The 16,559-nt window shown below is 34.4% G+C and overlaps 1 protein-coding gene across 1 annotated transcript in view; it reads right to left on the bottom strand.

The window, feature by feature from the left end:
* USH2A (usherin) overlaps positions 1–16,559 on the bottom strand; it is a 701,438-nt gene that overhangs the window by 111,100 nt on the left and 573,779 nt on the right. Inside the window, exons 55-57 of the mRNA XM_045876094.2 lie at positions 14,466–14,573; positions 6,831–7,014; positions 5,712–5,869 (exon numbers count right to left, since the gene is read on the bottom strand). Of these exons, the coding sequence (XP_045732050.2) occupies positions 5,712–5,869; positions 6,831–7,014; positions 14,466–14,573 (450 nt within the window). The remainder of the gene's footprint in view (positions 1–5,711; positions 5,870–6,830; positions 7,015–14,465; positions 14,574–16,559) is intronic.

The following is a 16,559-nucleotide window of genomic DNA, read 5'->3' as shown; positions in this document are numbered from 1 at the left end:
TATTTGCCAATAGTATTCCAATTATGCTTCCTCTGAATATTCTCACACATCCCCTGGAACTCACTTCCTTTTCTGATAGGATTTATAAACATGTAATAAGAATTAATTTATAGATATCATTGAAATAATAATTTATAAACTGAAAGCCCACTTAATTGCCTAGGTAATTTTCTGTTGCTAAGCAACAACATGGACATTTTTTTCTCCCAGCAACTTACCTGCATAAAGTCACTCTATTCACACTGACCACAAAACAAAATACATGTGAAAAAAACCCAGTTAATTTAACCACTATTTTGGGTTTGGACATTCAAGAGAAAGTGGTTTGAGTCATGTTTTCAAAGAAATATTGTAATTGACCACTTTTGCTTGGTTTATGTAATTCATGATTACTAAATTTAGAGCACATCGAAACCATCTGGGAAGCTTTAAAAAAAAAATAAAATCTAGATTTCTTGACTCCATCCCAGGAGATTCTGATTCCATAAACTTGGGATTGACAACCAGTCTTTGCAAAAGTTTTCCAGGTGATTCTAATGTTTGTTCAGGTTTGGGAACTAGAGGTATGGACTGTTTGGCCCAATTTTCAGCTCTGCTTATGATGTAATCATTTTGTAATGGCAGGGGAGTATGATGAATACCTTGAAAGCTCTTGACTGTGAGCAAATAAACAGCCTCTGGTTATAACAAGTTTGTTTTCTTTCTGTTTAAAATATATATTTGTGACTATTCAGGAACAGAAAAATGTTTTTATTATCCAAATCAAAACACAGCATGAGGTACTTTCCAATAAAATCAACTGTAGATTATACACAAGTCAAAATCATCTGCCTGTTTACAGCGTTCAAAATCCTTCTAGGCACCAGGAAAAAAGTTTAAGATTTTAATCTTTCCATATATTACAGGGTTTCTGTAATGGATTTTGTGCATCTGAAACTAAAAGATTGACAGGTCTGGATATTATAGATTTATTAACCATTGGTTACATGGTCAGAGTTAGTGTGTGAAGCATTTCTACAATACTCCTGAGGCTGCACTAGAGTGAACAATTTCTACAAAGCCTGAGGTAGACAAGAGTTAAGGTTACATTAAACAAGCGGAAGTTGTGTTTTATTTCACAATGATCCTTTTCTAAGTATAAACATTATACACTGAGCATAAAAATACGATGTTGAACTCAAAGAAAAATATGACAAAATGCTGGGAAATTCAAAAGAAGTCTTAAACATTTACAAATGCAATCCTGCAGTGCACCATTTTATCATTTTGAAAATGGGGCCCTTGGCGCCCAGCAAAGGCTGGAGCAAATACATTTTAAAAATAAATAATTGAAGGCAAAAATAATTCTCCCAAAATAATCATCACTATTTATAGAATATTATACAGAGTCACTGTATGCCAATTATATAAATTACCTCGTTTAATCTTTACAACCACCCAAATGTATGTACTACTATTGTCTCTATTTTACAGCTGCACTGAACAGAGACTCAGGGAGGAAAACTGACTTATGTCAGCTAACAGGTGGCACAATTGGGATACAAATCCTGGTTTTCTCTTTCATCTGACATCCGTTGTCTTAAAGGAAAGATATCTTCAAATTAGCAATGGCAATTTATGTGTATAATAATGTTAAAATGACAAGTGATTGATAGGCCATGGAACTTCCTGATCACATGGCTAGGAAATCGCCAATTTTGCTTATCATCTTGGACTTTCTCTTATTGTTCTTTGAGAATTTGGACTGTAGAAGACCCTGGTCCGAGTCTGAGAAATCTCTGGTTAATAGGCAAAATCCGGTCTCAGACTGGCTCTTTTCTGCCTCATTTTACTTGACATCACAGAAGCACTACGGCACTACAAAGATGCCAAGGAGAAAGATGTTCAAAGATGGCAAGATAGCAATGCTACTCCATGCAAGTAGAAATTGATTCTGTAAAGAGATATGCAAGTTTGTACATTTTCCACAGCAGAAGATATGGGTTTTCTTCCCCTGAAATTAAGAATGGAGTTCAAGAAGATCTACGCTCCTAAGACTGAGGTAAGGATTATAGGGCTTATGACACAGACTGGCACTAGAGATCATTCCTTTGTTTTAATTTAAAGGGCTGTGTATTCATTTTAAAAACAAAGGTGGATGGAATCATTTATATTTAATATCTTAGAGAGGCTTACATTTTTCTTTGCTTATAAAGCTCTTGATAAATTTTCTCCTGTGAATTTGACCAAATTAAGATGCTGTTTTTGCTTTTGATCTCAGATTATGACATCACAAGGATGTTAGTTTATGAGAACTTAAGTTTTATATATTAGGCCTCTATGTTACCTTCTTGACTCTATTACCTGTTTGTTTGCTTGTTTAGTTTTTATTTTGATTCCAGTTAGTTAACACAGTGTTTTATTAGTTTCAGGTGTACAATATAGTGATTCAACAATTCCATACATCACCCAGTGCTCATCACAGCAAGTGTACTCCTTAATTCCCATCTCCTATTTAACCCATGTCCCCCACCTGCTCACCCTCTGGTAACCATCAGTTTATTGTCTGTAGTTAAGAGTCTGTTTCTTGGTTTGTCTCTCTTTTTGCTAGTTTGTTTTGTTTCTTAAATTCTACATATGAGTGAGAGCATATGGCATTTGTCTTTCTCTGACTTAATTCACTTAACATTATACTCTCTAGCTCCATCCATGTCATTGCAAATGGCAAGATTCATTCTTTTTTTATGGATGAATAATATTCCAATACATATATATACACATCTTCTTTATCCATTCATCAATTGATGGACACTTGGGCTGCTTCTGTATTGGATTATTGTAAATAATGCTGCTATATAAACATAGGGGCATATGTATTCCTTTGAATTAATGTGTTTTTTTAATTCTTTGGGTGAATACCCAGTAGTGTGAATGATTGATCATAGGGTAGTTCTATTTTTAACTTAAGGAAACTCCATACTGTTTTCCTCAGTGGCTGCACCAGTTTGCATTTCCACTAACAGTGCAAGAGGGTTCCCCTTTCTCCACATCATCACCACCTGTTGTTTCTTGTGTTTTTGATTTTAGCCACTCTGACAGGTGTCAGATGATAGCTGCATTGTAGTTTTGATTTGCATTTCTCTGATGCTCAATGATGAAGAGCATCTTTTCATGTGTCTGTTGGTCATCTGTATGTCTTCTTTGGAGAAATATCTGTTCATATCTTCTTCCCATTTTTTAATCGAATTATTTGTTTTTTGGGTGTTGGGTTTTATAAGTTCTTTATATATTTTGGACACTAATCTTTTATCAGATATAGAAGTTACTGCTTGTGCTCTCTTCTTGGATTTTTGACTCCAGATCTCACATTTAGGACTTTAATGCATTTTGAATTTATTTTTCTGTATGGTATAAGACAGTGGTCCAGTTTCATTCTTTGTTTGTTGCTGTCCAGTCTTCTCAACACCATTTGTTGAAGGGATTGTCTTTTTCCCATTGGATAGTCTTTCCTGCTTTGTCGAAGATTAATTGATCATATAATTGTGGGTTTTTTTTTTTCTGGGTTTTCTATTCTGTTCTATTGATCTATGTGCCAGTACCATACTGTTTTGATTACTACACCTTTGTAATGTAACTTGAAGACTGGAAATATGATGCCTCCCGCTTTGACTATTCAGTCTTTGGTGGTTCCATACAAACTTTAGGATTGTTTCTTCTAGTTCTGTGAAAAATGCTGTTGGCATTTTGATAGGGATCGCTTTGAATGTGTAGAATTGCTTTGGATAGTATAGACATTTTAACACTATTTGTTCTTCCAATCCATGGGCATGGAGAGTTTTTCCATTTCTTTGTGTCATCTTCAACTTCTTTCACCACCGTTTTACAGTTTCCAGAATACAGGTCTTTCTCCTTTTCGGTTATGTTTATTCTTAGGTATCTTATTACTTTGGGTGCAATTGTAAATGGCATTGTTTTCTTTATTCCTCTGTCTGCTGCTTCATTATTGGTGCATAGAAATGCAACAGATTGCTGTACACTGATTTTGTATCTTGCAAACTTTACTGAATTCATTTTTCAGTTGTAGCAGTTTTTGGTGGAGTCTTTCAGGTTTTCTATATATAGTATCATGTCATCTGCAAATAATGAAAGCTTTACGTCTTCCTTAGAGATTTGGATGCCTTTTATTTCTTTTTGTTGTCTGATTGTTGTGGCCAGGACTTCCAGTATTATGTTGAATAAAAGTGGTGAGAGTGGACATCTTTGTCTTGTTCCTGACTTTAGGGGAAAAGCTCTCAGTTTTTCTCAAGTGTGATGTTTGCTGTGGGTTTTTCATATATGGCCATTATTATGTTGAGGTATGTTTCCTCAATACCCACTTTGTTGAGGGTTTTTATCATGAATGGGTGTTGTACTTTTTCAAATGCTTTTTCTGCATCTATTGTAATGATCATATGGTGCTTATCCTTTCTTTTATTGATATGATGTATCAATTTGATTGATTTGTGAATATTGAATCACCCTTGCAACCCAGGAATAAATCCCACTTGATCGTGGTGAACGATTTTTTTAATGTATTGTTGCATTTAGTTTGCTAGTATTTTGTTGAAGATTTTTGCATCTATGTTCATTAGAGATATTGGCCTGTAGTTCTCTTTTTTTTGTGGTGATTTTATCTGATTTTGGTGATGCTGGACTCATAGAATGAATTTGGAAGTTTTCTTTCCTTTTCTATATTACCTATTTTGACTGAGATAATTGTTCAAGTAAATGAAAAATATATCTTTGCTAATTATTTTATGGAATGGATCTGCTGATGGCCAACATGGATGCTAGCCTATTGTTTTCAGTGCATGTTGAACTGTAGCTAAACTTATTCTGATGGAGATAATAGAAATTTGTGTCATTTTTATCTAAAGACTAGATATTAGAGATAAAATCCATTTGAAGTGAATTTAGCGCCTTAATAGATTTTAAATTTTACTGAAACAGCATTTCCATACTTTCCTTATGTTAAAAGACAGAGCAAAGAGATTTTACTTTAATCCTTACTCCATGGTGTTAAGCAATCAGATTTGTACCTGAGGATGATGCTTACATCAAAATATAATAATGCACTAAACCACAAAAGTAACCCACTAGTGACTAAATGGTACAGTGGAGGTTATATAGCTTAGAGGGGCAAAATTCAACTACCATAACTGGCCACAATCTAATAGAAATGGATAGAGTAGACTCTTGTCTTTCTGAATCCTTATTCACTGCTATAATAAAGGCCGAATCATATAACATCAATGTTCCAATCTTGGGAGTCCTGCATAATGAATGTTTGAGGTCATTCAGATCTATATGACTTACCTGGGATGTATATGAATAAGAAGGCAGATTTTGGCACTTAAAAGAAAGTATTACTTTCAAAGAAAAGTATATATCTAGTTATCTATATATCTTTACCTACATATCTACATCGATATCTATATGTATATATCTAGTTATCTATATATCTTTATCTACATACCTACATCTGTATCTATATGTATATATGCATATACTTATATATGGTATAGACTCAGGAATATTCTGTTTATATTTATTCAGGAGACAGGTTATGTCCTTCTGATTTACTAAATTCACATTTCCATCCTTTTCTCCAATTAGTTTTCTCTGAAATGTTTTGCATACAAATATGCACATGCGCACACGCGCGCACACACACACACATTTTATTTCTTTACCTGGTGGGGTCCAAGCTATGAATACGGAATAAGGCCCAATTACTGTGATGTTATATGGAGGCTGGATTTCTTCTGGTGTCAGTGCAGGTGTTTGTACAATGTAATCATCACTAGGATTGCTGCCGCCTCCAGTTGTGGCTTCCAATGTATAAACGTATCTATATTAAAAAGAAAGGATTGTGATAAGGAAATGCACAAGAAACTTGAACAATGGTTGCTAGCTTTTCTCCCCATTGTTTAATCCTAATTTTATGACCAATTGCAAATTTTCTGTTCCCTGTTCAGAAACGTCTCTGTTGACTTGATAGTTTTTCCAGAACAGGCTTCATTCTCTCCAGACTGTCACTATTTCTGCCCCTTCCCACTTTATTTTTAACCCTCTCGTAATCAACAACTTTTCCTAAAGATTTCAGGAAAGTCTTAGAGTGTGCCAGTAGATTGTGAAGGATTCAAATTAATCTTCCCCATTTTTAAATGGGTTGGAGTTCAGGGAAATATCTTTAGAGAAATATGTTTCTAAACTGATCTGCTACTCTCTACAATAAATCTGAATTGATCTCTACTCTGTGCAGTAAAACATCTGTTGATCTAAGATATATTTTGTTTCTGCTGAGATACGAATGGGAATGAATTGCAAATATGTGGAACTTTTTCCCCTTAAAACCACTCATACCTATATATAGTGTAGCAAGCAGAGAAAACATTGTATTAGAATGTATTAGAAGAAAAGTTAGTTGATGTAAAACAAAACTCTTTAAATCTTTTTTTATTGCTAGCTTTAGAATGCATGCTTTTGAAAATAATTTGATAATTTTTAAAATTTAATACTTTGTGTATTTTATATACTTAAAAATTCTCATGCTCTTATGTCAAATAGAAGACTATTTACATTTTTTAAAAATGTCATGTACTCTGAAGACTAAAGTAATGAGTTAGCACTTGAGTCTTCAACATCTGAAATGAATTAATTAAAAGATCTCATCAGCTATGGAATGGCTACTGAATGAGGAGATTAATTAGCCAATTAATTTAATATTGTTTCATTTTGAGATGCACTTTTCAGCCCTGAAAAATTTAAAATTCTAACTATATGATTGGTAAAGTTTTCTTTAAGTCCACCTGCTGTTGGGCTCCAGGTTTTTATCAGTGAAATTCTGCTCCTCACTGTCACCCAGGAAAACCAAGGTTCCATTACGACTCAACTGATACTGAGAAATGAGACCATTGGGCTTTTCTGGAGGACTCCAAAATAATTCCACTGTTGTAGAGTTGATGATAATGTGTCGAGGTGTCACCCAAATTCCTGGCAAAAAATAACACAATGAGGTTTCATTGTTAGAATAAAATATTCACCTTATCAAAAGTCACACCATCACCTCACATATTATGATATTTTTATCTCTTGTTAAAAAAATCTCATGGTAAAACAACAAAAATACATTTTGCTTACTTTGGAGGTAAAAATATACAATTGGGTATAAATATATTTTTAATGTTTTGATTATTTTATTTGTGAATTGTCTTTAGAAAGTGAGTATCAGAAAATTTAGTAGTGGAAGATTTCTCTTTCTCCACTGTTACTCTGAGTTTAACCAAGGCCTGAAAGACTACCCAGGAATTTTAAACTTTGATGCCTATTTACTTGGAATATGTGCAAGTAATCATAAAGTAGTATTTACCTAAATTATCAAATTCAATGAATAGCATACTTTGCCTTTGCCTCTCTGACACAATGTGCCGTGCTTCTTTTCCTCTTTTCTCTCATTTACTGGCTTCTCTCCCCCTTCTGTATCTCAAAAATGGGCCTCAGAGACCTAGGCTCTCTCCTCTCCCTTAGTTTTCCCTCTTCTTTCTTCTCCTCTTGTTTTCCAACACTCACTTTCTAGGTGATCTTCAGTTAGTGTTAGTTTTAAGTATCATCTATATGTTGAACACTCCCATGCATATCTCTAAACTAAAACTCTCTCTTAAGCTTCAGACTCATGAACCCAACCGTCAATTTGACATCTCCATTTGGATGACTAATTAAGTATCAAAACTTAAAATATCTAAAACAGAACTCTTGGTTTTTCTGTTACAATCTATTCATTTCCTGATTTTGTCCATCTATTCATTTTCTTGGTCAAAACACACAAATATTATTCTTGAGGCTCCCACTTTTTTCACCCTCAAATGCAATGTCATAAAATCCTGCTTGTTCTACCCTGAATGTATATAGTTCTCTATACATTTACTGCCACCTATTCTGATCCAAGCTACGTTTTTCTCTCATGAACTTCTATCATAGCCTCTAAACTGGTCTCTGAGTTTTAAATCTTGCCCTTCTCTATTTCATGTAATCTTCATAAAAGTATATTAAGTATATACATAAGTCATTATAATCTTTGTAAAATATACAACCCTTTTGAAATTATTCATATAATTCCAATTCCTTATGATAACCTGAATAATCCTCCATTTTTTTCTGATTCTGGCCTACCTGGCTCCAGTCACACCAGACTCCTCTCTATCCCCAGAATGTTTCCAGTTTTTCTCACCTCTGAGCTTTTGCACTTCCATTCCTTCTGCCTGGAACTTTTGGTTATGACAACATGACATTTTTGCAATTTATTTTCATAGTTCAGTGCCCTGTGTGAATACCATCTTAGCAGGGAGGTCTTATTTGACCAACTTTCTCTAATGATAACTTTAACCTTATCTAAATTGATTCCAACCTAGTTACTCTCTATCCTAGGTCCTTTTCTATTTTCCCTCAGCACTAACAACATCATAATAAATTTTTCTTGATATTATCATTATTTCTATGTTATCACTGCATGGTCTGCTTCCTTCTCCTGCTTCAATATAAAGTTAGTTTCATGAAGCAAGAATCTTCTCTGTCTTATTTGTCAAGGTATCTTTATGCATAGATAGTACAATGCCTAATTGATATTGAATAAATCAATTTATTATAAATACATCCTGCAAATTACTATGTAAGCACTGTATGCAGTTCTAGAGAATATAAGTATGAGTGAGATATGGCTTGTTCCTACAAGTTTACTCTTCTGCGTAAAAGTTAAAATAAATACACAGACAACTGTCATTCAAGGTCAAACATTCAAGTACTCTTATAGATGTACAAACGTATAGATGGGGAACCTAGGCAATGAGGAAGATCAATCCTACTATTTCATGTTGCCATCTAGGTATGCTCTGAATGGACACTGTTAACTCTCTTCAGCTTTTAAAAACTCATACAATATTAGGTTCCCTGTAATCAATAGTTTTTGGTTGATTTTATCTCTAGTGTAAGTAATTCAGTAAAGGATAAGATTTCAACACTTTTAAAAGAAAAATTTTCACGATATTCAAATGCAATTTATTTAGGAACATCCTCAAAGAATCAATATAGATTTTTAAAACAGCTCAAACGTGCTGATTTTTAAAGGGATAGCTTATTCCTAAGAAGAAAGTAGTTCATTTTGTTCTGAAATAGATACGTGGACAATCCACAAATCATAGTATACTTTATGTTTGGGTTTCTCGGCCAATAGTTGCTAGATGAGTCAACCAACTAATTAGAGTTCTGATTCAAACATGATATTAATTTGTTGATTTAAGAGATAAAGTACAAGGTTTAGTTCATAGTCTGTTTCCTGCAGTCCTTTTTCATCTTTAAGGATGTATTAAAAATCACTAGGGTGCCAGAAAGGCTGTGGATATAGAGGAGTGAATGAAATAACATGAATTAAGATTTTGGGTTTGTTTCATGTTTTAAATAAAAATTGAGTTTCATATTTATGCAAGCTGGTGAAAGCTCTGGTTGTGTTGGTAACAACCCCATATCCATTGGGTTGGAAATAAGAGGAAATTGAAATGTGTAAAAAATACTAAATGCTATGGTTTTACTTGTATAATGATATGGGGACACCATTATGTTAACAGTTGCAAGAAATCTTTGATAGAATAAGAACCACTTTTGGTGAAATGTCTTAAAGAGTCCCAGGTAGAGAATCTGCTTCCCTCTGTGAGCCTAAGTCTCAGGCGGCATCAGAAAAACCTATCCTACATAGTAGAAGGGCTGAGTTGAAACAATTCAAGGAAAGGAAATGGATGGTCATGAGGGAAATCATCTCTAAGGGGAGCAGGGAGGAGGTAAACTAGCTGAGAGGTATAAGAAGGAAAGGTCAGAAGGAAATCTTGGTGTTAGGTCTTTTGCAATAATAGCTACCAAAAAAACCCCATATCTATTAGATCTGTTTTAAATTTGTTTTGAGTGCCATGCAATATTATCCACTTCTCATTTCTCTACAAATCTTCATTCCAATTTAAAAATACCAATATTTATTGTGGATTGGCTTTCTTTTGGAAGCTAGTAAAGGAACCCAGTTTTGTATTGGCTGATGTCCTGGATGCCTTGACTTCTGGACTATTATGATTTGTAAATTTATCCAACATTCCACCCAATTTTGTGTCATTTTCTGTGTCAGGCACTGTGGATATGGGGATAAGGACATATAGTCTTTACCCTTCAAGGAGCTCATAGTATTAGGGTGAATAAAGACGAACAAATAAAAATTTATAATCCAGTTTGCTAAATGCTTTAGGAAGCATAGTGCTTTGGAGCACTTAGGAAGGGTATCAACAGAGACTGGGAGTAACATGGGGATGGATGGGAAGCAGAGGTGGTCACTGGAGATTTCTAGAAGGGGAGACATGTGAGCCAAATTTTTTAAAAAATGGGTTAGCTGAGTGAGGATGTAGGAAAGAGATCTAAACTGAGGGGAACCCACAAAAGTCCTTGAAATACAGGAAAGTATGGTAGAATTCCAAGTACCTCAGCCTGACTGGTGCATTGGATGGCATCTGGGAAAGACCAAAGACTCAACAGATAGGCAGAGGTTAAAATTTGAGGGATTATTTTGCTTTACTGAGATGTGGATTTTTTTTTTTCCTGGAAGGAAGTGGGATTTTATGGAGGTGACTAATGCGAAGTATGTCTATTTTGGCACAAGGGGGAAAAGAATTAATATGAGAAAGAGGAGAAATGACTAGAGGCAGGAAGAGTAATTACGAGAAGTTAAAGGCATCTGAACTAAGTCAAAGCCAGAAGGGATGTAAAGGAAATACACATTAAAAAAAATCCTTAGATTTATTAATTTAAATTTTAAATTTAAAAATTTATTAAGATTTAATAAAAATTAATAAAACATATTAAAATTTTATTAAAAATTAAAATTAATTTAAAATTAATTAATTACAATCAATAAGATTTTATGAAGAACTGCACATTACAACCTAAAAAAAGAGAGACGCAGTAAGAAGGTCCATTTTGGGCTGATGAGGTGGATGATGGTACTTGAAGGAGGGAAAAGGGAAAAAAAGAAAGCTAGGAAGTGAGGAGAGAGATTTTAAGTGTTGAAATACTGAGGTTGAAGTATTTGCAAAACACCTAAATAAAAACATCTATAGATCGGTGGATACACAGGCCTTAAATCTATGTGTGGGCTTTGTGAGAGCTGAGGACTTTAGAAGCTTATACTTGAGAATTCCAAGGGATACCGTGGAGTTACAAGTGCAAAGAGTAGAGGAAGAATCTAAAGGAACATCAACAGTTTAAAAAAGGTCAGTGGAAGGGGGGGAATTGGAGGGGGAGTCGAACCATGGGAGACTATGGACTCTCAGAAACAAACTGGGGGTTCTGGAGAGGAGGGGGGTGGAGGAATGGGTTGGCCTGGTGATGGGTATTAAAGAGGGCACATTCTGCATGGAGCACTGGGTGTTATACGCAGATGATGAATCATGGAACACTGCATCAAAAACTAATGATGTAATGTACGGTGATTAACATAACATAATAAAAAAAGAATTAGAAAAAATAAGACTGTTTGTGCTACCTTCTTTTTTGTTGTTTTAAAATAAATGACAATAAATACAAAAAAAAAAAAAGGTCAGCAGAAGAGAGATCTGGAACGCAATTGAGAAAGTTTCATCTTCTTTTCCTTTTTTCCCCCCATGTTCTCAATGCTGGAGGTAAGCATGCCTGCAATTTTGCACGACTGAACTCTAAAATTAAGTAGAGCTTGCTGGTATGCCATCACTTCTAAAAAGAGAGAACAAAAATCCAACTTGAACTCTTCCTATTTGACTGAAGGTACACAATTTTCTGTGAGGATAAAATTGTAGAGAATTATGTCCAACTTATAATGAGGTAGTAATGCACATTAGCTTTTCTGTTTTTGTTTTGTTTTGTTTTTTTAAGATTGAAAATGAGAGAGAAATGAGAGAGGAATTCAGGGTGGCTATGAACCAATGCTTCTTTTCATTCTCTCTGTATCTGCTTAGGAAACTCAAGTGTTAGACCTTCAAACTATGTCAGATTCACTCAAATAGGCATTTTGTAATTAGTTATATTTGTTATTAATTTAACATGAGATGATATGCTTATTTCCACTTTACAGTAAAACAACAGAGCTTAATATTGCTGTTGATTTGTTCTCCTACAACCCCCAAGTTAAGTACTCAGACTACATTTATTTCACATACAAGTTATTCACAAATGGCACTTATACAGCCAGAAAATGGATTCTAAATCCATGTTTCTTCTGCTGATGAAAGCCCATTTGGTTTGTTATTCCTGTGCACAGTTATTTGTGTTAAAGGAAAAGTGCATAAAGTTAAAAAAGGAAATCAAGTAAAACATTTCTCATCTCACACTCCCCTGTGTTGTTGAAAGATAAAATTTTTAAGTCATGAAATCTGAGTTCTTTCAAGAATTTCTTTTTGGGGGAAAAGTGGGAAAATAGATGCATATTTTCTAAGAATTTAAATGGATTTGATGAGTACACTGAAGCAAGAGACCCTGTTATTTTACCTGGTTTGAGTTGCAGCCAAAACTGGTTGATAGATCCTTTAGAAATTATCCATTATCATCAAAGTATCCATTTGATAGTTTACCTTTCCAAAAAATCCACTGCTGGTTTCTTCCTTTCAAAGGAACACTAAGCTTTTTGACATGAAACATTCTTTATATAGAAAACATCATTAGTGAAATCCTGGTGAGGAGCCATATGCCCCATATGTGGAATTTTCCATTTTATTTCCCATTTACTAGTAGGAAGTTCAGGTCTAATATTCTGAGGTACAACAATCCCTTTCATTAGAAGAGTAATGGACAAGCAGTTCAGGACTCACCAATGGTAATTAACATCATATTTCTGTTTAGAAACTCATGTATGCCTCTGTTTCCCCCACATTTAAAACAGGCAGATAATAAAGATGAGCAAAATATTTAGTTGATCACTATCCCAAGCTTCTAAGCCTATCTTTCTTCTAAAAGTAAATAACACCCACCCCAGTTCCCAACCCACTGGTAACCATTGTTATGTGTGTATGCTTCCAGAATTTTTTCTATATTTTTATTTATCTATAGAAATAAATATAATTTTCTATGCATTTTTATACATAAAAGATACCATGCATTAATGTAGTTCTAAATTTCCTCTTCATATGTTTAGATTGTCTCATTCTTTTAAACTGAGGTATGGAATTTCATAATGTGAATATACCTGAATTTATTTAGCAATTCTCCTATGAATAGACTTTTAAATTGCTTCCAATATTTTTCCATTACATAAAAAACAAAAATGCTTCAATAAATATTCTGGTATGTGTCTCTTGTACATTTGTGGAAGTGGGATTTTCTGGCATAGATAATGAATGTGAAACTACTGTGTCATAGAAAATTAACGTTTTAAATTTAATAAACATTGCCAATTTGCCTTCCAAGGTGATGATCCCACTTTACATCCCCTCAACCTGTGTTGGATTCTGCATCTCCCTGAGTGTTTATTTGTCAAAATTCTTGTTCTTCATGGTCCATCTCAGAACTCACTTGCTCCATCAAATCTTTTTTGATTTTCATGATGAGTTATAATCTCTCCTTCTTCAGATTAACCTGAGTATTCTGTTCATTTTTTTAAATTGATGTATGATTAACATACAATGTTATATTAGTTTCATGTGTACAACATATTGATTTGGCGATTCTATACATTACTCAATGATAAGTGGGGTCACCATCTGTCACCATACATTATTACAAAATTATTGACCATTTGTTCTTTCTTAACATCACCTTTCAGATTCTCTCTCTCTTTTTTAAAGATTTTATTTATTTATTTATTTATTTATTTGAGAGGGTGGAAGGGCAGAGGGAGAGAGAGAATCCCAAGTAGACTTTGCACTGAGCATGGAGCCCAACGTGGGCCTTGATCTCATGACCCTGAGATCAAAACCCTGAGATTATGACCCGAGCTGAAATCAAGACTCCAGTGCTTAACCTACTGAACCACACAGGTGCCCTGATTCTCTCTCCTTATGTAAGTTTGGGTACTTGTCCTGTGTCTTTGACTTGATGGTAAGTTCTTCATGGTAGGGAATAAGTCAACTTCAGCAGAGAGCATGTCCTTGTTATATATCATGCAATCCAGAAATATTTAACTTTTGATTTTTTGAGGAATTTTATATCCTAGTACATAATAACTTTTTTCACAGAAAACTAAATTTAAGAGGTTTAAACAATTGAAAGCAAATTTTATGTTGGGAGGCTTACAGTTGAACCAAACCTGAAGAATGGGAATCTAGAATACAATTTATTTTGTACCTGTCGACTTTATTCCTTCTTTGTTTGACATGAAAGGGTTTATAGAATTCACTTCAAAATGCCATATGAAAACTTCTTCTCCCAAATCATGGATATTTTTTAATTACCTTCAGGGGCTGCCTGCAGTGTCTGACCTAGAAAAGGCTCACTTGAAGTGCATCCAGCAGATGTACAAGCTGTAAGTGTGAAGCTGTAGTTGGTGTATGGCTGGAGACCTAGAAAGAGCAAACAAGAAATAAAGTACATCTTGAGAGGATTATTTATTATCAATTCAGCACTGGAAGTAACATGCAGAGTTATAGATATGATTTCCAAAAATTTTAAAAGCAGAAAACACTCTTGAATGGAGATAGGAACTTCACAAGCAGCTTGGTATAAATAGAAACTTCATTTATCATTAATAAAGTAATAAATTCTCAGCCTTAGAAGAAATCTTAAAATTCATGCAATCCATCCACCCATCCATCTTTCTCCTGATTCTCTTGTACAAGAGGTCATTGAAAAACTTCCTTGCCTAGGCAATCAGAGTACTCATCTCTCAAAGAACCCGTTCCTTCCTTAGAGAGCTCTAGAGTTCTCCTTATTTTGTTTGAAAGTCCTTCCTTATATTGTGGTGAATTATTTCCATCACTTGCACCCCTAGGGACATATAAAACAAATCTAATTTCTTTTCCACATGACAGTTCTTCAAATATTTGTAGACAGTTATCAAATCCCCCCTGAGTCTTCTCTTCTCCAGGCTAACCATCCCAGCTTCTGCAACTGCTTCTTATATGACTAGGGGTGGAAAAAATAAAAAGGTTAGATTCAACATTTTTTTAGCCCCAAGCCATATTCAGTTTATATTCACACCAACCATTTCTTTTTTTAACTTTGCACTTCTTCTCCATATATGCCCATAGAGTACCATCTCACACTTAACTTCTGTAGTTTTTTGGGGGGTATGTTGGTTTTTTCTTTACACATTGATTAAACATAATTTGATGAAGGGATAGTGTTTATTGTATTCAGAATATGACACAGCCCAATAACTGCTCAATAAGTTCTCAGGAAAAATAAGAATGGCAATCCATTTACAGTAGAAGTTGTATGTGGTTAGACTTCACTATTCCATCGCCGGTGACCTTGGGCAAGTTACTTAGCTTCTCTTTGCCTTGATCTTCTGATCTATAAAAATGGGAAATATAGCAGCTAGCTTTCAAGGCTTTTGCAAAGATGAAATGGGTTACTTAGAGAAGTACTTTCTTTGAGCAGAAGCAACCTTAAAACTCAGCAGCATTCGACAAGGAGTCTACAGAGACTAACAGTTTTTGCCTTGATTCTTGGGAAAATTCAAACAATGCCAAAGCTCAAAAATTTTCCTTTCCTTAAATAATAAGACTTAGTCTATATGTTGAATAATTAGGCTAAGTGATAACATGGATCTAATAATTATTATATTAATTTTTCATGAATTCTGAACTACATTTTTACATATATTGTTCTTCTGGTGGCATGACTTTTTCCAGAGACATTCATGTATCACTCTGCGGCTTTCTGTAGATTTTTGCTCAAATGCTACATTTTAAAAGATTTTGACCACTCTATCTACACACTACACCCGGCACTTGTTATTCCCTCAAATCACTTTCTTCTTCATAGCCCTCAACATTATCTGATGTTATATTATGTCTGTTTATTCATTGTTTGTCTCCCCCTCTAGGATGTAAGCTCTAAAAGAGCACTAAAGGATCTATATCTAAAAGATACCACTGTATCCTTCAAATAATGACAGGCACAAAGTAGGTGCTTGTTAAATGAATGAAAAAATTAATTAATTGGTTCATTTAGAATTAGAGTAATAGTCTGGGTTCTCTGCTAAAGCAATAATGTTCTGCAGCTAGAGCTGCTTCAGGATTCGGCTTCAAAGCCCTTTGTGTTTCCTTATCAATTTAGTGATAAGATGCAGATACTTATTTGATTGTAATCTTCCATTTGGTGGCTATGGGGGATTTACATAATTTTGATATTTACCTGATTTATAGATAAGAAATATGATGAAAGATCTAAGCCATACCCAAGCCATGTATGTTTGATAAAAGCTTATGGGAAAATGCTAAAGATTATAAAATATAGAGCTCTAAAGAAAAAGGGAGGAATCGTCTAAGAATGAAGGTCAGAGACTGCAGTGGCAGGCTGATTTAGTCTGACAATACTCCCTC

Source organism: Mirounga angustirostris, unplaced genomic scaffold, assembly GCF_029215605.1.
Source record: "Mirounga angustirostris isolate CCGP_5_RB_7025 unplaced genomic scaffold, mMirAng1.0.hap1 SCAF_6, whole genome shotgun sequence".
NCBI classification, from domain to species: domain Eukaryota; kingdom Metazoa; phylum Chordata; class Mammalia; order Carnivora; family Phocidae; genus Mirounga; species Mirounga angustirostris.
Note: the sequence above shows the minus strand (reverse complement) of the source record. Positions and strands in the feature narration are given on the sequence as shown.